At 37.7% G+C, this 23,473-nt stretch overlaps 1 protein-coding gene and 1 non-coding gene across 2 annotated transcripts in view; one reads left to right on the top strand and one right to left on the bottom strand.

Moving 5' to 3' along the window:
• The window catches only part of OSTF1 (osteoclast stimulating factor 1), a 48,885-nt gene extending 25,636 nt beyond the window's left edge, over positions 1-23,249 (top strand). Inside the window, exons 3-10 of the mRNA XM_068552714.1 lie at positions 2,462-2,512; positions 5,640-5,703; positions 7,375-7,428; positions 8,860-8,967; positions 9,862-9,911; positions 12,968-13,046; positions 16,257-16,355; positions 22,336-23,249. Of these exons, the coding sequence (XP_068408815.1) occupies positions 2,462-2,512; positions 5,640-5,703; positions 7,375-7,428; positions 8,860-8,967; positions 9,862-9,911; positions 12,968-13,046; positions 16,257-16,355; positions 22,336-22,394 (564 nt within the window). The 3' untranslated portion in view covers positions 22,395-23,249. The remainder of the gene's footprint in view (positions 1-2,461; positions 2,513-5,639; positions 5,704-7,374; positions 7,429-8,859; positions 8,968-9,861; positions 9,912-12,967; positions 13,047-16,256; positions 16,356-22,335) is intronic.
• On the bottom strand, positions 1,597-1,668 carry TRNAV-UAC (transfer RNA valine (anticodon UAC)). Its single transcript has one exon. It is a non-coding gene; the product is annotated as a tRNA-Val (tRNA).
• Positions 23,250-23,473: the final 224 nt, after the last annotated feature.

Genomic DNA, 23,473 nt, shown 5'->3' with positions numbered 1-23,473 from the left:
TATTCCAAATCATGCATTTTACCAAACCACAAAAGAAAAGAATTATTTACAAATACCATATGATTTTAAAAATTGAGGTAAAATTCACATAACACAGCATTAACCATTTTTTGTATTTAAAGTGAACAATGAAGCGGCATTTAGTACAATCACAATGTTGTGCAGCTATTACCTCTGTCTAGTTCCAAAATATTTTCACTGTCCCCAAAGAAAACTCTGTACCCATTAAACACTGACTTCCCATTCTTCCAGGCTTTATTCCTTTTTATGAGGAAGACTAATTACAGAGACTTGTGTGTGTTCTTTGTTTTTTAAGTTATGTGTTTGGTACTTTCTCAAAATGTGCCTTTTGTTTCAAGGGTGAATCATCTTATTAAGTGTGGAAATTCAGGCAAACTTGACTTTTGTGATTTTAGAGATGACTCCTTCACTTCAACGTAAGCACCGATTGAGGAGGATTCATTGTTAGACGTAAATGGGCAAGGTTAGCTTCTCTTCAAGACATTGAACTCTTTCAAAACTCCAAGAAACTCAGTCACTCCAAAAAAATACTAAGATTTCACATATATTCTGTTTTCTTTACTTTCTTACATCCTGCTTCATTCTCCTCACCCACTCCTTACTGTCATCTAAAGGAGAGATAGTCAGATGCTGTTCAAATTGCCAGCTAAGGCCAACCTTTCTGTTGTAAGGATGGCTACTCCATCCCACCAGCTGGGATGCCATGGTGGCAGTGAGTCACCTTTCCGGCCTCTGAGAAGTGAGCCAGTTAACAGCAGGGAAGTGCTAAAGTAAACAATTTGTTTCCCTAATCACTTTCTATATCCATCACATATTGGTAGTAGTAATGATCATAGACCATCAGGACATTTTAGAGAAAAATTGAGAAAAGTCTTAGAAGGCTTTACTTTTTTTCTTCCAAATGCCTATTTCCAATAATATTAAAATGTATGTCATTGATCTACATAGGCTCAACTAATTTTGCATAGATATGCTATGTGTAAATCTAGTCTCTGCAGACCGAAGTGTAAATTAAGAAATGCTTTAGAAAGTGCTGTTTAGAGGAACTCACATTTTTTAGTTTCATTAATCATCATTTGCTAATTTTTATATTTGAATGCATATTGCATCTAAATATTTATGAATTGTGGTTGCTTAAAGCGTGATATAGCTGATATAGTCTTCATTTATATTCACGGAGAAATAGTTATAAAAATAATAGAGATCATCTTTGAAACTAAGTAAATGACTGTTGCAGAGTCACATTTACTGCCCTAGTCTGCAGCTGAGAGAGGAGGAGATAAACAAAAGGAAAATGAAAGAATGAAATAATTTGTTTCACTAGCATAATTTTTATTAGTGTGGAGCAGTAACTGGAATCAAATATCAAAGCCTTTAAAAATTTTTTTTTTTCCAACCAGCATTATGAAACTAATATGTGCTCATGATCTTATCCTATGTAAAATTTTGTGCCCTACATTCTTCACTCAGCATGACAATGTAAACATTTCCCAATATCTGAAACTTGCTCATCAGTAGACATAAATATACATATATATATATTTTGGCCACACTGCGCGGCTTGCAGGATCTTAGTTCCCTGACCAGGGATTGAACCTGGGCCACAGCACTGTAAGTGCTGAGTCCTAACCAGTGGACCACCAGGGAATTCCCTAGACATTTTATTTACTCATACAGTCATGCGGATAAGTGTTATCTACTGATAGGAAAAAGATGTTTAATTAAAGTGCCTGGCTTTACTCAGGGAGTTTGTAGGACATTTGGCTGGTATAAGAGCACGTATTGCCTGTGTAATTAATTAACCCCTTAGAGCTTGCTTATGGTCTAGAATGAGTTACTGCTTCATATCTTTCAGCTCTTTAGCCTTATTAATGGTTGAATTATGTATTAACTGTTCTCATATATAAGATATTCATCTTCTCTGAACATGAAGAGTTAAGATAATGGTTTTCTCAAAATAAGTAGAGAGTGATGTTGATATGAAAGTGTTTAAGGATTGAAGGCTAATCGTTTAGGAGAGAGCCAAGCTTCTAGCTATTTTTCATGGTTTTAGTTCTAGACATTTATCCTTTTATGAAAAAATATATATCACCTTTTGAAATTTTTACAATGAAAAAGTTTTATTAATATTCTATTTTGGTATAAAAATGCCTTGCTTTCATTGTGGAAGAAAATAAGGTGTGTGTGTGGGGGGGGGGAATTCTTACTTCTTATATTAATTCTTTGAAGTTTATCATGGGAAAATTCACATTTCTATGCATGTGTTAGCTTGTCAGTAATGTTTTGTTATATGGTTTATGTGCAGATTTAAGTATATAAAAACTACGCTGTCTATAAGGATTTTAGAATCTGGAATTTGTATAATTATCATCATCATTGTATTCTAATTCATGAAAAAATTACATGGAGTAAAACTTAATTTTTTTTTTTTTTTTTTTAGCCAGATGAATTGTACTTTGAAGAAGGTGATATTATCTACATTACTGACATGGTAAGCCCAGCCAATATTTTGTCATACCACACATGAACTAAAGATGTATACGACTATTTTGTATAGCTGTAATATTGTACATTATTTACATGTATATCTGTATAGAAATACATATACCCAAGTTTACTCACTGAGCATAATTTGTAATAAAGTAAGATTGGAAGTAGCCCTTAGTCCATCAGTAGGAAAATAGTTGAATAAACTTTGCTATATCTACAAACAGAGTATTATGCAGCTATAAAAAGGAGTGAGGAATATCTCTATATGATATTATGGAGTAATTTAAGTGAAAAAAAGCAAGGTGAAAAAAATGTGGATAGTGTGCCTTTACTTATGTAAGTAAGAAAGGGTGAGAGGATATACATATACTTATTTTCCTCAATTTAAAATGAAAAGTCAAAGGAGGAGTCAAAAATTTTTAAAAAGTAGTTTCTTCTCTGAAAGGAAGGGAAAAAGGGTAGAGGAAACATAGATGGAATATAGACTTTTAAAAAATTACACCTTGTTTTGGAGATCTGTCTTTGGAATCATGTAAACTTTTGCATAGTTATAAAATTAAATTAAATGATAAAAAGCAATCCCTAAAAATTAAAAGCAGAGTGAATCAAATGAACTTAGTTGTACCCCAGGTATTTGGCATGACACACAGAGAGGAACTATTCCAAGTGACTTTAAAACTCAGCATTTCGACTGAATATCTCTAGTAGAATAATATGAAGAACAAAAAGAACTTCTACCCCCAGATTATAAACAGTTTTTAATCATGATGTTGGAGAAGTGTTGGTATTATTATTCTGAGATTGCTGCATGTGTGTTGCAGTTTAGAGCAAATGAGTCATTAAGTCAATGATGTAGAAAACTGGCAGTTTCAGCCTGCAAGAAAGGATGTACAGGTAGATGTAAGATCAATGAAGTTAAGTAGCTCTGCATTTGAATTGGAAGTATGTTGTATTTTATCTAAAATAAAATAAACAAAAAGATTTCTTGCTCTGTCCTTTGAAAAGGCCAAAAAAAAGAGAAAAAGACCAACCTAATAATAATATGTTATTTCCCATTAAAAGGAACAAAGTTCCTTTGAGAAATGTCTGGTGCCAGGTTGGGGGCAGGAAAGGTACAAGATAATCCCAGGACATCTCGTTATTAGAAAGCAAGAAAGCTCCCAAAGACTACTAGGGTCACACTGGAAAGACACAGAACTAAATTGAAGAGGCTGCCACTGGTCAAAGATAGGACAATTTGAGCAGTTAGGGCAACAATCCCAAGGATTGAAACAAATCTGCTCTGTTTAAATTCATGAGCTCCTAATGATACTTAAAAACAAAAACAAACATCATTGGTCAACCTGAGAGAATGCTAGGGAACCAACTTTTTATTCTGATGACTGTTAAAGGAAAAGAATCAGTATTTATTCTGACAACTCTAAAGGAAAAGAATCAGTATTTATTCCGCCTTTCTCCATGAACTTTATCTCTGGGTAGCCTGAGAGTTGATGAGGGAAAGTTCGTCTTTAAATTTTTATTTATTTATTTATGTATGTATGTATGTATGTATGTATGTATGTATGTATGTATGGCTGTGTTGGGTCTTCGTTTCTGTGTGAGGGCTTTCTCCAGTTGTGGCAGGTGGGGGCCACTCTTCATCGCAGTGTGCGGGCCTCTCACTCTCGCAGCCTCTCTTGTTGCGGAGCACAGGCTCCAGACACACAGGCTCAGTAATTGTGGCTCACAGGCCCAGCTGCTCCGCGGCATGTGGGATCTTCCGGGACCAGGGCTCGAACCCGTGTCCCCTGCATTGGCAGGCGGATTCTTAACCACTGCGCCACCAGGGAAGCCCCGGAAAGTTCGTCTTTAAAGTAATGTTCTAGTTATTTAAATGAAGAAGGAATGATAGAATTAGAATGTCACCATTTGCAACCCTTATGAAATAATGGATCCAAATAATGCTCATCAGTGGTTACTAATGTTACAAAAAGAGAGACATTGTGTGTCTCCTGATGGAAGAATCAATGCTACACATGAAATAGTCTTGCTAAAAAATTGAATCTGGGTCTAATTAAGCCTCTACAACTAATGACCGATTTATAGGCAATACAGGGAACAGAGGAACACATTTTTTTATAACAAGGGATGCAACAAGGAAAATCCAGACTCTTCCAAACTCTTCGGAACAAACTAGTTTCTTTGAAAAGTCTATTGTGAAGGAGTGAAAAAAAAAATGAAGGGGGAAACTATAGACTAAAAGAGACTTAAGAGGCAAATCAATCAATCATACTGTATGGACTTTATTATAAGACATACTGGAAATTTTGAGTATTGTAGATATTTGATGGTATTAAGGAATTATTGTTGAAAAAATTTTAAGCTAGCAAACAAAATAACACATGATAGTGGTGTTATTATTATGGAAAAGTCCTTATCTTTCAGAGATTCATATTAAAATATTTACAGATAAAAGAATATGATGTGTAGAATTTATTTCAGGATAATCTGAAGGGGAGGGAGGTTGTAGGTGAGGATATGCATGAAACAGTATTGGCCATGAGTAAATAGTTCATGCAGTTAGGAAATGGGTATGTGTAGCTTCCTTATACGGTTCCTTCTACTTTGGTAAGTTTGAATTTTTCTATGATAAAAAGTTACCAAAAAAGCAAAGGTGAAATAAAGAGATCTTTAGAAAACCAAATATATGCATATCTTGCGACTAAGAGAAATTAGACTCTGGACCAAAAAATCCTACAGATAGTCTGAACTAGACATAATTTTTTCCCTTCTCTTTCATATTATCTCTGTTTGATTTGTTTGAATGTGGAATGTCTATGATGAAGTGTCTTTGATTTGTTGCAGGCAGATGTGTGTATATTTGTAATTTAATGATAAGGGGAATGGACATCCATAACTAAGGAGTGAGGAAGCTTGATCAATGTGACCAGGGCTGATGGACATTTGGTAAAGCAGTAACTCTGCATTTGAATTGGAAGTATGTTGTATTTTATCTTAAATAAAACAAAAAATGTCAACTGCTCTACCCTTTGAAAAGGCCAAAATGAGGCCAATATGAGCCACATGGTTTTAAATGACTGAATATAAACTGGATTCGGTGCCACTTAATTTAACTCTTCTTTCACCAGAGTGATACCAATTGGTGGAAAGGCACCTCCAAAGGCAGGACAGGACTAATCCCGAGCAACTATGGTAAGTATGGCTGCGGTGGCTTTACTTGGGCTGTACTTTGTGTATTTTCAGTTATCTGGTTCCTGAGGCCTTTCTGCTTCCGGCTGTGGCTGAGAAATCAATGGAGTCATTGCCAGCCTAGGGCATTTTCTACTCTGAGCCTCCTCTTAATAGAGTGGCCATGGATGCTGGATGTACTTGAAGTTGACTCCTTGGCTTAAGAAAATGCATTGTAACATTCTTGAAAGAACCTAAGGTTTCCAGGGAAATGCTTATGGTTTTACTTTATTCAACACTGAGAACATTTTTCTTTTTCTTTTCTTTCTTTTTTGTTTTTTTTAGACTAGCCCTTTCTTTTGTGATGAAGTAACCTTGCCTTGTTATGTTAATTAATGTTTGGGGCAGTGATGTTCATTAAGTGAATATTAGGGCAGTTTGAGGAGCTTGAACAGTGAGACGTGGGCCCTGCCTTGAAGCCACTTCTAGTTGGAAGGGGGACAAAGCAGACTTTCGTAGAAATCAGCAGAGTAAAGTAAGAAGCACACAGGATTGATAAACAAGGGTCCTGGGTTTTAATCCTTCTTCCACTTCTAACAACAAGGGACCTTACTTAGGGCATTTAACTGCTGCCCCTGGGACCGTTTCTCCATCTGTATAACGAGAGGGTTTGATTTAAATCACTTCCAAGGTTCCTTTGGACTTTAGCATTACATACATCCTTAGACCAATAGGGCTGACATCAGGCACCAGTTCCGAACACTGGAAGGGGACTTAGAAATTTCAAGGAAGGCAATTCAAAGCTCCTAGGGGAGGGGAGGGGAGGAGGTGGAGGAGAGGAGAAGAAGGTGGGGGAGGGAAATGAGTGAGACCTGGGGCTCAACACATGGGCCCCACTTACCTGGTCTAAGGGCCATATCATTCTGGATTTTAAAAGACTTTAAGCATTTCTACACTCCTCTAACCTTTGAAATCCCAAATAAACAACTTCTCCAGCTGGTCATAGACTGAGGGTGCAAAATGTTTCTCAGTTGCTAGATCCCTGGTAGCCAAGGGAGTATCTAGTTACAGCCCTTTATGGTGGGAGGGGTGGGTCTGAAGTTTCATTTGAACAACAGTCTTCATGTGGTCACTCCTACTGATTCTAGGACAGCAGGGAATACACCTTCCTTAGGGGCAGGTAGGTATGCTGATTGCCCATTCTGAATATAGAAAGCAAAATATTTCTCCTTTACCTCACCCTTCATATCCACACACACAAGGGAAACAATTATTTTCAGCCATCTTCAAAGCAGGGTGTTTTTATAGAATGTAAAAACGAACCTCAAATGCTTTCTTTTGCAGTTTCCTGACTAAATTTCTTGGTGAAATATTTGAGCAAACTGGTAGGCAGACCTTGGATCTGTTTGTTTCTATTTATACTTCTAGTTAATTGTTATGTTTGTTTCTGTTTATACTCCCAGTTAATTGCTGTGTTATTGTCTTAGCTTGGTTTCTTTTGACACATAATTCAGCTTCTTTCAAAGCACAAAACATCACTTTTGATTTTCTGCCATTTTTTAAAACTCACATTAAGTAAGGGAAGCTGTATGGTGGAAGGTCCTGGCACTTCTGAAGCTGGGACACTGAATTGACTTCAGGGAATCCTTTGGGTGGCCCTCTCAACATTGATTTGCACCTTTTTTTTTGATCTAGTGGCTGAGCAGGCAGAATCCATTGACAACCCATTGCATGAAGCTGCAAAAAGAGGTAGGTCTGATTCTTTTTGATTGAGATAAACAGTATAGTAAAACACAGACATATTAATTATGTAGTTTGATGACTTTTAACAAATGCATATACCTGTGTAACCAACACCCAGATCAAGATCCAGAACATTTCTATCATCCCAGAAAGTTCCCTTCCCAGTTAAATCCTTGCCACCCCCAGAGGCAATCTCTGTTCTGGCCTTCTTTCACTCTACAGAAATGTGTGATTTTAATTTTTAAAATGTCAGTCAACAAATAACTTTTGAGTCTTACCTGCCCTGTGCTTAGTTGCAAGTGGAAAGTCATGCTCTGTGATTCGCAGAGCTCAAAGTCTGGCGGGGGAGAGATGTGTGTAGCAGATCATTACAAGATGGTGTGATAAGTGTAGCGGTTGAAGTGTGTTTCAGTTAAACAGGCTATAGAGGCCAGAATGAGTAACAGGAGGGCAGAGGGTGGGGGCTTCTCAGGGGTCCAGCATCTGGGAGAGGGTTGGTATATTGCAAGTATGAATGGTGAGGATGGAGTTGGGGAGGAAGGGAGCACCAGGGATGGGGCTTGTACCTGGGGCTTTGTCCCGTAGATGAGTGGTTCTCCACAGAGGGTAATGCCTCTCTGCAAACCCTGGGACATTTGGCAGTATCTGGAGGCATTTTGACTGTCATAACTGGGGGGATGCTGGCACCTTTTGCGTAGAGGCTGGGGATGTTGCTAAACATCGTGCAGTGCACAGTACAGCCCCCATAACAAAGAGTCCTCCAGCGCCAGATGTCAATAGGGCCGCTGTTGAGAAACCCTGCCGTAGATCATGGGGAATTTTTTGTAAGGCCACAGTAAGCTCTCTTTCGCTGAATTGTAGATATTTCTGAAATCTGAATGTGCAAAAGGAAATTATTGGTTTAGGATTGTGCATAAGTAGAACTACTAAATTGACATTTAAAAATTTTTTTGTAAACTAGATATTTAGGGCATTAGCCAGAGGATTTTAAATGAATAGTTATACTTTAACATATAAGAGCATCAGCTTTGAGTAGGTTATTTAGTTTTTCTTTTCTTGTAGGAACTGAAAATGTGTTTTAAATATGAATATGAGTAGTGTCTGCTTGTTCTTAGGTTTGACATTTTTTCCCAAAGTTCCAGGATTTCACAAAGGAAAAAAAAGTTTTTTTTACAGAGTAAAAATACCTTAAATGGACCCATTTAGGCAACTCTTCCCATTAACCTACCATTAAAAATTGATGTTAATGCTTTCCATTAATAAACTGGAAGTCAAAATGTACCATAGAGGATGCGTTATGGGGCAGGTTTTAATTTCAGACTTGCTGATTAATCCTTTGCAAATGCGAATTTATGCAGGATGAAATTGATTTAAAAGCAAAACGAAAAAAACTAAAAACCTTTTTCATGTGTTTTTATAAATGTAAAATGTTTTCAGGCAACTTGAGTTGGTTGAGAGAGTGTTTGGACAACCGAGTAGGTGTTAATGGCTTGGACAAAGCTGGAAGCACCGCCCTGTACTGGGCTTGTCATGGGGGTCACAAAGGTATTACATTTTGTTTGTTATCATAGATGTCTGTGCTACTGAAAATGTGCTTCATCTAGGGGAGCCAGAGTTACACAAATGAAAAAAAAATTGGTTATTCTTTTTAAATTTTTCACAACATCAGCCAAAAGCCCAGTCCCTGGAAGCTCTGTAAAACAGTAGGTAGAATGTGATTGGTCAGCCTCACTACACGGACCTTTTCACTTGAAAGAGTGGAAGCTTCCTTTCCTCTCTCAGACTGGCAAAGGTTACAGGAAAACAACAGTAATATAAAAACAAACCCCACTGTCTAATCTCACAGAAGAAAGGACCAGAATTGATTCCTCTGACTTAGTTTTTCCCAGGAAGCTTTTATGATTTACATTCTAAGTTTAAGATTTAGGAAAGAGACAGCATTTGCTTGAGTTAGTGATTCAGTTGATAACTTCCTCTGTTATAATCAATAATAATGACAAATGGAATTTCTAGATGTATTTCAGCCTGGCCGAGAATCTACCACACCCACTCTCTTTCTCCCTCTCTCTACAACGCACAGAAAATGATCCCAACAGTAATGAGAAACAAAGAATCCCAACAAATTAAATAGCATGGCCAAAGGAAAATTTAAACACAAATTACTGGTAATGAATATTAAGTGCCCCAGCAAATGTAAAAATATTCCTATCATAGATGTCATGTGAAAATACAAAAGCCAAAATATTTGAAAAAAATTTTCCCTAAGTAATTCTACCTTTTATAGTCTTAGGTCTTCTATTTACATAATGTTGAAAACTTTGTTATAACGATTTTCTTGATGATTCTTGTAAAAAGAATCCTCTTTTAAAATTATTATGCCGAGTCTTGTCAGACTTTTAGTCTCATTCTTTAAAAAGATCTTTTCTATTTGAATTTCAGATATAGTGGAAATGCTATTTACTCAACCAAACATTGAACTGAACCAACAGGTGAGATTGCTTATGCAGAAGTCATTTAACCCACCTACCTTGCTCTCCTGGTACGGCTTATGTGTGTGTAAAATCCTATCTTGGTGTCTTGGAACTCACCTTTTCCCATTTATTATCTTTAATAAAACTTTTAATCAAAATACAACAAGCACATAGTTAAAAAATTATTATTACATTAAAGTCCAAATTGCATAAAGCCCCAAATTCCTGCCATACTCCACCTCGTATATCACTTGCAGCTTTTAGTGCTTTCCTCTTACCTTCATGTTACTAAGGAATATGCTTGTGGAGCTGTCTCATAATTCATCATCTTCATAAAGTATTTTGGCATCCTATCTGGTAGGTGAAGGTTTACGCTTGTCAACTGCCCAGCTGTCATCTTCCAGCACCCAGCGCCCAATCTTTCCTCCTTCGGTCCTCCTAATGTCTCATCATACATAGCATAGTTTTTGGTTATATTACTATATAATGCTTATGGTATTATGCTTATTTAAATATCATTCACTGCTTGTGTAACTTTTTTGTTTCTGTATTTATTGACTTTTATTTAGCTTTTTTTTTTTTTTTTTGTATTTCACAAAGACCTCTACACTGTTTTATACTCTCTTGATATACTTTTCTAAATTGTATAAGATAATTGCTTTCTTTTTTTTCTTCCTGGAATCATACTGAAGACTTCCATCTTCATTCTCTAATCGGAGCAACTTGGTCTCTACTGCCCTTTGCTGTCTTCCTGGGAAACGCTTCACCTCTCTCCTGTGTTGTGTCCTCACTTCTCTGGATCCTCTGTCTTCCATTTGTTGAAGAATACCTTCAAGTAAATTCCTGAGAAAGGGGAGCTTGGGCTTGATTATTTGGCTGATAGAATTCTGGGTTGAAAATGACTTTCCTCAGAATTTTGCAGGCATGGCTCCATGGTATTCTAGTTTCCAGGGTTGCTTTTGAGAAGTTTGATGCCTTTTTGAGTCCCATTCTTTGTGTGTTAACTGCTTTTTCCCTTTTTTATTTGGCCATGCCGCGAGGCTTGTAGGATCTTAGTTCCCTGACCAGGGATTGAACCCGGGCCCCTGGGCCCTCAGCAGTGAAAGTGCAGAGTCCTAACCACTGGGCGGCCAGGAAATTCCCTGCTTTTTCTCATGATTAGAATTTTACTCTATCCGTGGTATTCCAAACTTTAACAATGATGTGCTTTTAGAATGGGTCTTTTCCTGAAAATGGTAGTGAACTCTTTCAGCCTGGAAAAATATCTTGTATTATTTCTTATATATTTTTATCTGACTGTTTCCTTTGTTCTTTGGTTCTGGAATGCCCATTAGTAGCTATGTTGGACCTCTCAGATTGAGCCTCTAATTTTCTTAGTTTTCCTCAGAGGTTTTCTCATCTTTATGTTTTATTTTGGTCACCTTCTTAATTCCCCAGAGCACTGTATTAGATCTCTGGTGCTGTGTAACAAATTGCCACAGATTTAGCAGCTTAAAAGTATACCCATTTACCTTATGCTTTCTATAGGTGAGAATTCTGGGTGGCATAGCTGGGTTTTATGCTCAGGGTCTCACAGGTTGGAATCAAGGTATTCGCTGGAGTGGGGTTCTCATCTGGAGCTCGAGTCCTATTCCAAATTCATTCATGTTGCTGGGAGAATTGTGTTTCTTGCACCTATGGTACTGAGGCCCTCAACTTTTAGAGACCACCGCTCCTGATGGACAGTTCACAACATGGCTATTTGCTTTCTTTCTCAAGGCCAGCAGGAGATTGTGTTGCTGGTGCTATGCCTTTCCTTATAAGGGCCCACCTGACTAGGTCAGATCCACCCAGGGTAATATCTTTTGTTGAACTTAACATAAACTGATTAGAAAATATGGGTGTGATATCCTGTTATATTCACTGGTCTCACCCACACTCAAGGGGAGGAAATTATACAGGGAGGTGTATCCCAGGGGGCAGGGAGCTTGAGGGCTGTCTTAGAATTCTTTCTAACACAAGCTCCTCCTTTTACTCTTATTTTTACTTTTACATAGCATCTTTTTCTCATTTCCTAACATAATGTCATATTATATCTCTGATATATTAATTATATACATATTTTAAAACATTTTCTGCTATTCACTACACTGTGTCTTCTTCCTCTGAGATCCATTAGCTTTGTTTTGATCTTTCTTCAGATATTGGAGGCTGTCCTCAAATATATAGTGCCTTTGTCTGTCCATTCATGTTTGAGTATGACTGAAAGCTCTGTGTGCTTGTGGGGCTTATTGACTGGTAGTTTTCTCCATAGGGTGAAGTGGTGAGGTCCTGAATGTTCTGCTGGCTTATACCCAGATGCCAGTTAAAATATTCCCTTCCTCCCCCGCATTGGGACTGTTCAGCTCTCCCAGAGAAGTATTCTCCAGCCTCCTCCCTGGGCGTAGATGCTAGACTGTACACACTGGGGCACTGGGGTAGGTAAAGGCAGCTGGGAGAGGGGTCTTACTGCTCAGTTTGTAGGTTTTTCAGCTAGCCCCCTGCTTTTAGTTCCTAGCCTAGTTGCCACCTTCTCTTGTGCCTGCAAGTTCCATGAGCTTGGAAGCTATCTGGTTAATTTCTCAACAGGGTAATTCTACCATCTGTACTGGGTCATCTGGCAGCAGGGAGAAAGGAAGGTGATCTGGGGTCCTGGGGTTCTAATTACTCCTGAGAAACACTTTCACCCAGTACTCTTGGTTTCACTCCCATGCCTCATGCCTGCTCCCGTGTCTCCAGGCATCTCCAGTTCCTAATTCATGCTGGTTTCTGCGGAGACAGATCTGCTTGTTTCCTCCTGGCGTCTCCCTCTGCAGGCATCTGCACTTCCACCTGTGCTCTGCTGAGTCAGTTTCTCCTCTTCCATCCCATTCCCTTTCCCCAAATGACTCACCTCTCATCTCTTGAGTCTCCTTTCCCTCTTTGGAATTTTATATGATTTTATAACTTCGTTCTCATTTTAGATTTACTTAGGTTAGAGTAAACCTAAAGTCATGCGCGTTTTCAATCCACACTCTCTTTTTCAAATGCTGCTTTCTCTTGTTATATCACCATAGAACAAGTTGGGAGACACAGCTTTGCATGCTGCTGCCTGGAAGGGTTATGCAGATATTGTCCAGTTGCTTCTGGCAAAAGGTAAAGTGTGCTTAGTTTATCTGGTCTTTGCTTACCCTGAAAAATAGGCTACATCCACTTATACCACTTGAAATAGTAGGGAAAATAATAGGCTTCTTATTTTAAAACTGGAATTTTGATCTCTACTCTGTCTGCATCACAGAGTTGTTAGGATAAGATAAAACTGAGGTAATTTGTGTAAGTTTTTAATTTTAACTCAAAAGCTTGGTAAGCTTTAAAATCACATATATTACCCTTAGTAAGAATTTACTGTACATTTCTGCAGGATTAAAGGGCCTCAGAAGGAAGGGGTGTGTGTGTGTGTATGTGTGCATGCGTACACATGGGCATGCACACATACAGAGGAGATCTCTCTAAGAAAGCTGTATGGGTAAAGTTGCTGCGGCCCTTGTTCTCACAGGAAAGCTTGATAGATAAGAAAGAATGCTCTGGCTGCGATGTCCTGCTTTGAGCTGAGCAGATGCTAGATGTACAGAAAATGAGAAGATACGTTGATTCCCTGTTTTTACACAAGTCAGAAGCAACAGTGAAATTATGGACTCACCATCCATTCATCTATTTGTCCCACAAATATTAGTTAACCCTTATAGAAGGCCAGGGATATCACCCCGTACTGCACCCTGGTCCAGAAGGCTGTAATATAGGATGCTGGAATCCCCAACCTACATGTCACATGGATGCAGTATCATTAGGGATCCTTGGAGCAATGTTGTGGGTTATATGAGAGGAGATGTTTTTGATTTAAAGGCTGTTGATGATGTAAACTCCAGGTGCAAAAGATCAGACACCTTGAGGACCACTGTAGTGCCCCCCCAAAGGTACGCCAACATCTGCACTGTCTGCTATGGCAGCCACTAAGCACACGTGCTACTGAGCCCTTGAAATGAGGCTAGTCTGAATTGAGATGTGCTGTAAGTGTAAAATGAATACCAGATTTTGAAGACTTAGTAGGAACAAAAAGAGTAAAGTATCACAATAATTTTTATATTGGTTACATGATGAAGTGATAACACTTTGGATATACTGGGTTAAATGAAATATATTATTAAAATGAATTTCACATTTTGAAAACGTAGCCACTAGAAAAATTTAAATTACATCTATGGCTCACCTAATTTTCTGCTGGGCAGCGCTGGTTGAGAGGGACACAGGAAATGGTTGAGTTTCTTCTCTAGCATCCTGTCTCTGAACATTTCCCGTCCTGACAGAAATCATGTATGTGAGATCTCAAGTGTAAAGTAAGGTATGATTAGTCACAGAACTATGAACCCGCAGGATTTTTGACCTGTAGTACAGCGAGAGAATGAGGTTTTCCCTATAACCCCAGCTGTGGATATCTAAATCTGTTCATGAGAGATTTTCACACACGGTCACCGTATTCCTAATTAAACATACTATTTTTTTCTTGACAGTATTTTTGTGCCTTTGAGTTTTAGGACATTTATATTTTGCTTACTGGAGAGGATGTGATTGTAGAGAAAATGGCACTCTCAAACACCGGGGCAGAAAGTGTAAATTGGTAAGCCTTCTTGGCAGGCAGTCTAACAGTAGCTAGCAGAATGAAAACATACATATCCTTACATTTCAGCACCACTTCTAGGAAACCGTCCTTCAGAAATGCATATAAACAAAGATGTTGTTCAAGGAGGTTCACGGCAGCGTTGTTTGTGATAATGAAAATTAGGAACAGCCTAAACGCCCCTCAATAGAGGAGTGGTTAAATAAATTTTGGAATACCCACAAAATGGAATAATTATAAATATTTAAATAGATTGGGTTTTAAGTATGTGTACTACTAAGGAATGAATACGATGATATATTATTAAGTTAAAAAAATCAAAACTAGTGGTTACCAGGGAGGAGAGGGAGGGAAAGGGGTAAGATAGGGGTAGGGGATTAAGAGGTACAAACGACTGTGTATAAAATAAGTAAGCTACAAGGGTACATGGTACAACACAGGGAATATAGCCAATATTTTGTGACAATTATAAATGAAATATAACCTTTAAAAATTGTGAACCCCTATGTTATATACCTGAAACATAAATATTGTACATCAACTATACATCAATTTTAAAAAAAGGAAAATATCATTGGCAAAAAAAAAAAATCAAATTACAGACTAACACGTGGAGTATGATTCTGTGTATATGTCCACATATGTCTGTGAATGCATTCTTGCAAATAAGGGAGATGGGAACTGATGCCCACTTGTTGGGAATGGTCACCTCTGGGGAAGGTAGAAGATGGGGAAGGAAGGGGTTAGTTGAAGACTGAAATGAGACATAAGCTTTTGTTCAGCATACATCTGTATTTTTGAATCTTTGACAATGAGAAAGATTTATGAATTCTGATGTAATTTATCACATAATAAAGACAAGGAAAAAAGGGAGTAGAAGATGGGCTGTGGGAACAATGGATTGCCTCTAGATTTTAGTGTTACTAATTCTGCTAATAAGCATGAGAGTATACTTAAGATAAATATTAATCTCCTCAAGCTCAACTTACATGGTCTTTTCTAAAGACCTTGAAAAGATGAGGCAAAGGGTGTATTGAATTTAATCTCCAAAAACTCATGCCAAGGCGCGTTGAGTCTAACTGATTTACTGTCCACAGGGACAGTAAACTCCTCACTGAAAAGTTCACATGCAATTCTATAGGGACTCGAAAGGAAGGCTATATTTTAATTGTGTATAATTATTACAGGTGCAGCAATAAGCTCCCTGATTAAAGCTGCCAAATATGCTATTACTGTTTTGAGAAAGTTTTACTGTTTGGAAAGAGCCTACTTCGTGGCCAGAATGGTTCTCTAGTTAGTTCTGCCAAAAGTGATTAGTTTTGATGGAAAGAGGATTGGCTGCTATATAATTAACACTACTGTTTGTTATATAAGAAAGTTGTTAAGAGAGTAAATCCTAAGAGTTCTCACTACAAGGAAAAAAAAATTTTATATTCTTTTAATTTTGTATCTATATGGGATGATGGATGTTCACTAAACTTACTGTGATAATCATTTTGTGATGTTTGTAAGTCAAATCATTATGCTGTACACCTTAAACTTATACAGTGTTGTGTGTCAATTATATCTCAATATAACTGGAAGAAAGAAAAGAAATAGAGAAAAAAGAAACTAAAAAAAAAAAAAAAAAAGGATTGGCTGCTACTATAGAGTCTTCAAAACACCTAATTTACTTTCTTGTGTTGGGGAAGGTGCTAGAACAGACTTAAGAAACAATGAGAAGAAGCTGGCCCTGGACATGGCTACTAATGCTGCCTGTGCATCTCTCCTGAAAAAGAAACAGGGAACAGGTACTTGATTTTAATTCTTCCTCCTGATGCCATCATGACTAAGAGTTATAGATTTAATATGAGGGAAAATTTTTTCTTGGTAAATTCTTCAGGTGATTCTAAAGTTAGATTTTATATCCTTGGTGTGAATCAGAACTTCCAACATGGAAGAATACCTTTATGCAAACAAATTTGAAAAGACACCGATTTTTTGCTGTAATTAGTGTGTTTCTTTTATTCCTTGCAATCAAGTTCTAATTGCTTTCCATTACAGTCCTTATCAGAGAACCATTGTTTCCATATTCTCATTTCAGATTTGTTTTTATGAGTGGTTATCGCTAAATATTTTTTTAATTATGCATTCAAGAGCTTTATGATTATATTTTGTTTCTATTTTAAATGAGGGTATCAAAATTATTTGTAATCAAAATTTTGTAATCAAAATTATTCTAGACTTTGTAAATGTATCGGTATCTCTTCACAGTTCTATGCGTGGTTTCTTAAAGATAAGAGTGTATATTCTTTTTTTTTTTTAATTAATTTATTTTTGGCTGTGTTGGGTCTTTGTTGCTGAGCACAGGCTTTCTCTAGTTGCGGCGAGTGGGGGCTACTCTTCGTTGCGGTGCGCGGGCTTCTCATTGCAGTGGCTTCTCTTGTTGCGGAGCATGGGCTCTAGGTGCACGGGCTTCAGTAGTTGGTGGCTTGCGGGCTGTAGAGCGCAGGCTCAGTAGTTGTGGCTCACGGGCTTAGTTGCTCTGTGGCATGTGGGGTCTTCCTGGACTGGGAATCGAATTCGTGTCCCCTGCATTGGCAGGCGGATTCTTAACCACTGCGCCACCAGGGAAGTCTGAAGATAGAGTGTATATTCTTAAAGATACTATCTATTGATGTGGGAGAAGAGGTTTGAAAAGTTCACATGCAATTCTATAAAAATGAAGAGTTTGTGTGGTGGTTTTGAAAAGGTCTTAAAGAGAAGGTGTTAAACACATCTGCACTGTTCATGATTACTATTCAGAGATTGGCTGTTGATTTGACTTCCCAGTATGTAGCCTGCTGAATGTGTTCCCCTAGATTCATTCTAACATGGTGATTCCAGAAAGGAGTACTGGGAGTGGGAGGGTGTGAACTCTTCTTCCCATCCACCTCTCCTCTGTCCATCTTTCATTTATCATCAGCCTCCTGGCCCATGAGAAACCCAGAGAGGTAGAAAAAAAGAAAGGTGGAAGATGCTTGGTTGGAGGGAACACTTGAACTCTTTTTTCTCACTCCTCAAGCCTTATTCTACTTAATTATCTCATGTTTGGCATTTTAATTCCACTTTGAAGTATAAGCCTGTAATGGATACATTTTTACTGCCATTTTCTAGAAAGGAACTAGTATAATGGAGGATTCACCTTTTGCAAGTCTTTGCATTGCTACTCATCATTCTGGACTTTTTTAGTATTGCTTTAGAGTCTGAAGTTTAGACTGATTCATGTTGGTGGAGAATCACCAAGACAACTTTTTAGAAATTTCCATTATAGAGGCTAAGTTCATGTGTTTTCATTTTATCCTTAGGGTATTATCATTTTCAGAGTTCTCAAACTTGGGTAATGAGATACTCATTTCTGTTTCTATCATTTGAATCAAATTCCCATTAATGTTTGAACCCTTGGAAGACTTATTTCTCCCTCAGGTATCCCTTGATTTATGAGAAGAGTCAATATTATGCCGTCTCATATTCCATTTCTAGCAGAAGCAGCAAAGTACATCAATCCCCTGGTTTCCTGCTTTAGTCAATTAAAGAAAGCAAACAGCCCCCCTCTCTTCATGGCTTACCAAGGGAACTTCCCAGAATCATCTTCCTTACCTATCATCAAACTCCCATCATAGTTCTCCTCACAAATCCATTGTTCTGTGTGTCCCTTATTTCAGATAAGTGTTTGTTCCAGATTCTTGTTTAACCTCAGTTCAGGTATAGTGTACACTGTTAAGCAGTTAGGGATTTCTTAATTATTTAAGCCATGAATGTTTGCTGGCAGAGCAAGTCTTCCTTTGAAGTAATTACTCATGCATAGATGTGTATAGGTTCTACCAAATGAGTGAGAAAGTGTTTACCAGCTGAGTGGTGTTCCCTAGCTACATTTTGACTGAGGAGCCGTATTTGCAGCCACGTGGGAGAAACACTTTTACTTGAGGTGGACCTCTCACGCCCTGCTGCCTTGGTTGGGTCAGGAAGAAGGACTATGACCTAATTTCCTTTCTCTGCCACTGACTTCCCGTTGCTTTATGGGTACCTCCAAAACATCCTGACTGAGGAGTAAGATTTCTTATGAGCTAAAGGTTATCAGAGTCTCATGCACACTATGAGTTTGATGGTGATAGACAATGAAACTATCGCACCTGCTCAGACTCCAGAGAGCTACACCCAGAAGCCTCCACATGAACAACTGGAGCTGGAAGAGGCAGGTGGCAAACTTTTCTCTTTTTCTCCTCATTTTTCTGTAGTCTTTGTAGAAAAGGGCAGGGATGTTGGTGTTCTGTTTCTCTGTTTACTCCAAGTTTCTTTAGTTCACCTTCCTAAATTTGTGCTATACTGATTTCAGTAATGAGGTGATCTTGGGGCCTGGCACACAGAGCCAAGAAATGAATTTTCGTATTTCATTTTTCATGTTACCTTTTTCTCTTTTTTTTTCTTCATTCGCCCAATTATCCAGTTTAAAAAATTTTAATTTGTATTTTGATCCTAGTTGGAATGAGAGTTTGAATATTTGGCCATATAGCAAATTGCCAGCACGAACTCTAAACCAGAAAAGGTATATTCTGATACCGTTGTCCACTTTTAAAAGCACATCTTGAATTTCTTATAGGGACAAAATAATTTACATGTTACAGTTACCATGAAGGGTAACTTTAGGATATAGGGTGGGGTCAAGCCACACTTGAGGATTGAACCTTTAAGTTCTTTTTCCAATTTTTTAAAACTAGGGTATAATTTACATTAAGTAAAGTACATAAATCTTAAGTGTACATCTTGATGATTTTTCTTTTACTGTGCTTACACTTTTTAAAAATTCATTAACCTGATTTAATCCACACTGAAATTAACCTTTTTTTTTTTTTTTTTTCTGGCCGTGCCACATGGCATGCAGGATCTTAGTTCCCCAACCAGGTAGTAAACCTGGGCCCCCTGCAGTGGAAGTGCAGAGTCCTAACCACTGGACCGCCAGGGGAGTCCCACTGTGCCTAAACTTATTAACCATAACCCAGATGATAGAGGACACTTCCCACACAACAGAAGCCTCCCTCACAATCCTCTGCTTCTCTCACGATAGATTAGTTTTGCCTGTTTTCAAACTTGATATAAATGGAATCAAACAGTATGTGCTTTTTGGTGTCTAACTTCTTTCACGTAACACGTCTATGAGATTTATACATGTTATTGTGTTTATCCCTCCACCATTTGTTTATTTATTTGTTTGTTTGTCTGTCTAAGTTCTGGTGTTTTGGAACATATAAATCCAGGGCAGTGAGATTGAGAAAAAAATGGAAGTGAGGTAGGGGAGGCTGGGAAGCACTACTAGGGGATACATTACCGTGATAGTCATGCCCCAAGACGGGCTATGAAGATGCAGCTCATTATCAGCACCTGGCCATATGAGAAGTTTCCAGAGAAACTGTGCCTCAGAGCAGTCCACGGAAGGAAGGAAGGAGAAGGAATTTATTTGCCTGGCTCTCACTTTCTATTTGGTCAGAATTTGCACCGTGGCAAGTCATCTTTCTCTTGCTTAAAGCAAAGTGCCGAAGTAACCATTGAAGGACAAAGAATATCTCCAATATCGAAAAACACAGGATTGTAGTAGCAAAGTAGAAAGGGGAAGAGCTTTGCTATTTGTCTGTCTTTAGCTTAAAAGGCTACTTTTACCAAGTTCAAGGCCAGTCCTGAAGTTTGTGGTGTGTATGGAACAGAACAAAATACCTTCCTCCCAGGTCTCCAGAACTCCTCGTAAGGAGAATGGAGAAGAGTACAGTCAACCCAGAGACTTCTAATAGTTTGGAAGCTTGTGTGAAGTCGTTGAAGCCCACCTCTGTTCTGCGTAAAGCCACTTGTTCTTTTACCTTTCTTTCTCTCTCTTGTATAAGATAAATCGGTTTCTATGTCCCTGCCCTCTCCCCTGCCCCTTCCTTTTTTCAATAATTTTTCTAAACCTATAAAGACTTAAAAAAAAACTACAGTATCATCAAACATCTTGTGATGGTCTAAATTTACCATTTTCTCTTACATGTTTGTTTATTCTTTGCTTATTTATTTATGTTTTTTAAAGTAGGGTCCAAACTGATAGCTATGTCTCTTGTTTCTTTTTCAATTAGTGTTTCCTTTCCCTCTCCTTTTCCTCTTTGTTTAGCCTTGCAGTTTATTTGTTAAAGAAACTGGGCCGATTTCCCTGAATTTCCCCGTGTAGACATTGCATGCATGCATTCCCGCAGTGTTATTTGTCATGCTCCTCTGTCCTCTGTATTTTTGTCAATTGGTGTTACATCTAGAGGTTTGATTAGATTTGGATTCTATCTATCTATCTATCTATCTATCTATCTATCTATCTATCTATCTATCTATCTATCTTAGGGATAGAGGGAAGAATACTTCATAAAGTAAATTGTGTTCTTCTATCAGAGGCGCATAATATCTGTTTGTCACTTGTCCTGCAATGTTAGCATCCATGGATGATCGTTGTCTAGATTCATTATTTCCCTAATGGTTGCAAAATGGTGATATTCTAATTTTGTCACTCCTTTCTTGGTTATTAGTTGGAACATTCTATAAAGAAAAATTTCCCCTTATCAACTGTTTGGTTACTAGAGCAATAGTTTGTATATCAGGGGCAGAATAAAGGCTTGATTTTTGCCTTTTAAGAGTTTTCAAAATAACCTGCTGGTTCCCTATTATTTTTCGAAGGGGGCCAATGAATTCTCTTTGGTGTGTGTTGAAATATTTGCTGTGTTTTAATCCAGCATAGTTTCCTTACTGGTAGCCTATCTTTGGCTAGTTGAGGCCTCTTCTGGTTGCATCCTGAGCCCTTTTAAAATGATGCTGTCTTTGCTAGGATCCTTGTTTTATGGCATAACAAGAGGTTTCAGGTCTATCTTTTACAGTTTCTTCCCCAGACTTGGAATCAGTCATGTCTCCAATGAGCATGGGCTTATAGTATTTAGAGACCATGTTCTGGGTGCTATGTATAACATACATTTATTGAGCTCTAACAATGTGCTTATACTTGCATTTCAGTTTTCCCCTTAAAACTATACCTCGTGTAACCTGTTGCTATAGGAATTTGACTAGACAGTTTGAATTTGACTGGACAGGTGAACAGTTAAAGATCAGATGTCTTCCTTTTGAACTCTGTTTAAGGTTGACTTAACATTTGATGGGGTTCAGCTCTTTCTATTTTAAAACTTTTATTTATTTTTCATTTCAGTTTCTTTTGCTTCTGAGTATACTTTATCAATGTTTTCTAAAATGAAACTGAAGCTTTTGTGTTTTCATTCTCTTTCTTTTCCTTTTCCCCCCCTCATTAGTTATCTTTCTACCCAGTGACCTTGCCCTCAGGTAAGGCCACGGGTTGTCGACTGACTGAAGCCACCTGTGCACTTGTCATTGGGAGAGGAGGTTGGAAGCACAGTTGTCAGGGTGGACGGGCTTCTGGTGTGTTCCACATTGGTCATGGTGCATGTGACTGGTCGTATTTTGTTTGAGATAGACTAATGGTACCTCAACACCATGTGCTTTACTTTTCTGCATGTCTAGGTAACATGCAGACAAATGTATTTGTCAGCCTCTGTGGCAACAGAAACTAATCAGTTAGACTGGAAAGCAAAAGGAGAAAAATATTCTTGGGGAAAATACAACCCCTAGGTCTGAGGGAAGATTACAGTGTTTTGAATTGTCAGGAGCTTTGAAAATGAAAACAAAATCTGAGCCATTTGTAATTTCTCTGTTTTGCTTTTCCCCCATTCCTTTTAGATGCAGTCCGAACATTAAGCAATGCCGAGGACTATCTTGATGACGAAGACTCAGATTAATTCCTTTCCAGAGCTTTGAGATCTAAAACTTGTGTTGCTTTTGCCATTTCAAAGCCTTGTCTTTGCCAGAAGAGTGTTGGTATCTGTAAAAAAAAAAAAAAAAAAAGTCTATATGAACGTGGCAGTATTGCACTGTTTGAATAAAACATGTAAATGAATAGTTTTCACCTTCAGTTTGCCAATAAGTGACTGGATATTTTGCTGTATAAAGTACATTTTTGTTCACCAGAGTAGAACAAGAAGAGATTATTTCTATTTATCAAGCTTAAAGGAATTTTAAGAATTTTTTTCTTTAAAAAAATCGGGATTTTTTTTTTTTTTTAAAGTTCTTTACCTCAAGGATTGAGATATTTTGAATGGATTTTTCAAGGGGGGAATGCTTATTATAATAATAAACCGAAAGACTTAATAGAAAATCGTCAGCTATTCTGACAAAAATAAACATTTTAAGAGACTTTATTTCCTTTGTTTTGTGGTATCACTCTTTGCTGGTAAATAAATAAAGCTTTTTATATTTATATTTAGGTAAAGACTGATTTGATTTTTTAAATAACATTTTGTATTATTAGCACAGAAGAATCATAGTAGCCAAATTTTCTTTCTTTCTTTTTTTTTTCTGGATACAGTATACTTTATTGACGGTACATGACAAAGTAGGGCTCCCTAAGCCCCTCCCCTTCTTTAGGGGGTCTGGGATGGAAACCGTGTGGAGGTTGGGAGATTCTCAGTGTCTTGAGGGATCGAGTTGGCATAGTAGCCAAATTTCTGTTCAGCCTTCTGTATCTGCTTTGATTAAAGTGAAGACAACAGTCATTGAGGAGATACATTTCTAATAAAATATATAAACTTTAATAATTATGAGACTTTCAATTTTCTCTCCAATGTTGTCCTTAATGTGAAGAAACCCAGCAACTCATTAAAGTTTGCTTAAGGTTTAAAAGATTAAAAAATTGATTTCCTCATTATGGAAGCTGCTATAATTTTCCATAATGGAGTAGCGTTCAGTTTTTCACTTTGGTGACAATTATTTTCTCTAAACATGGCTCTACCTCGTAATGATCTGGATTCTTTTGCTAAAA

This window comes from Eschrichtius robustus, chromosome 10, assembly GCF_028021215.1.
Source record: "Eschrichtius robustus isolate mEscRob2 chromosome 10, mEscRob2.pri, whole genome shotgun sequence".
NCBI classification, from domain to species: domain Eukaryota; kingdom Metazoa; phylum Chordata; class Mammalia; order Artiodactyla; family Eschrichtiidae; genus Eschrichtius; species Eschrichtius robustus.
This window is presented reverse-complemented; position numbering and strand designations above follow the sequence as displayed.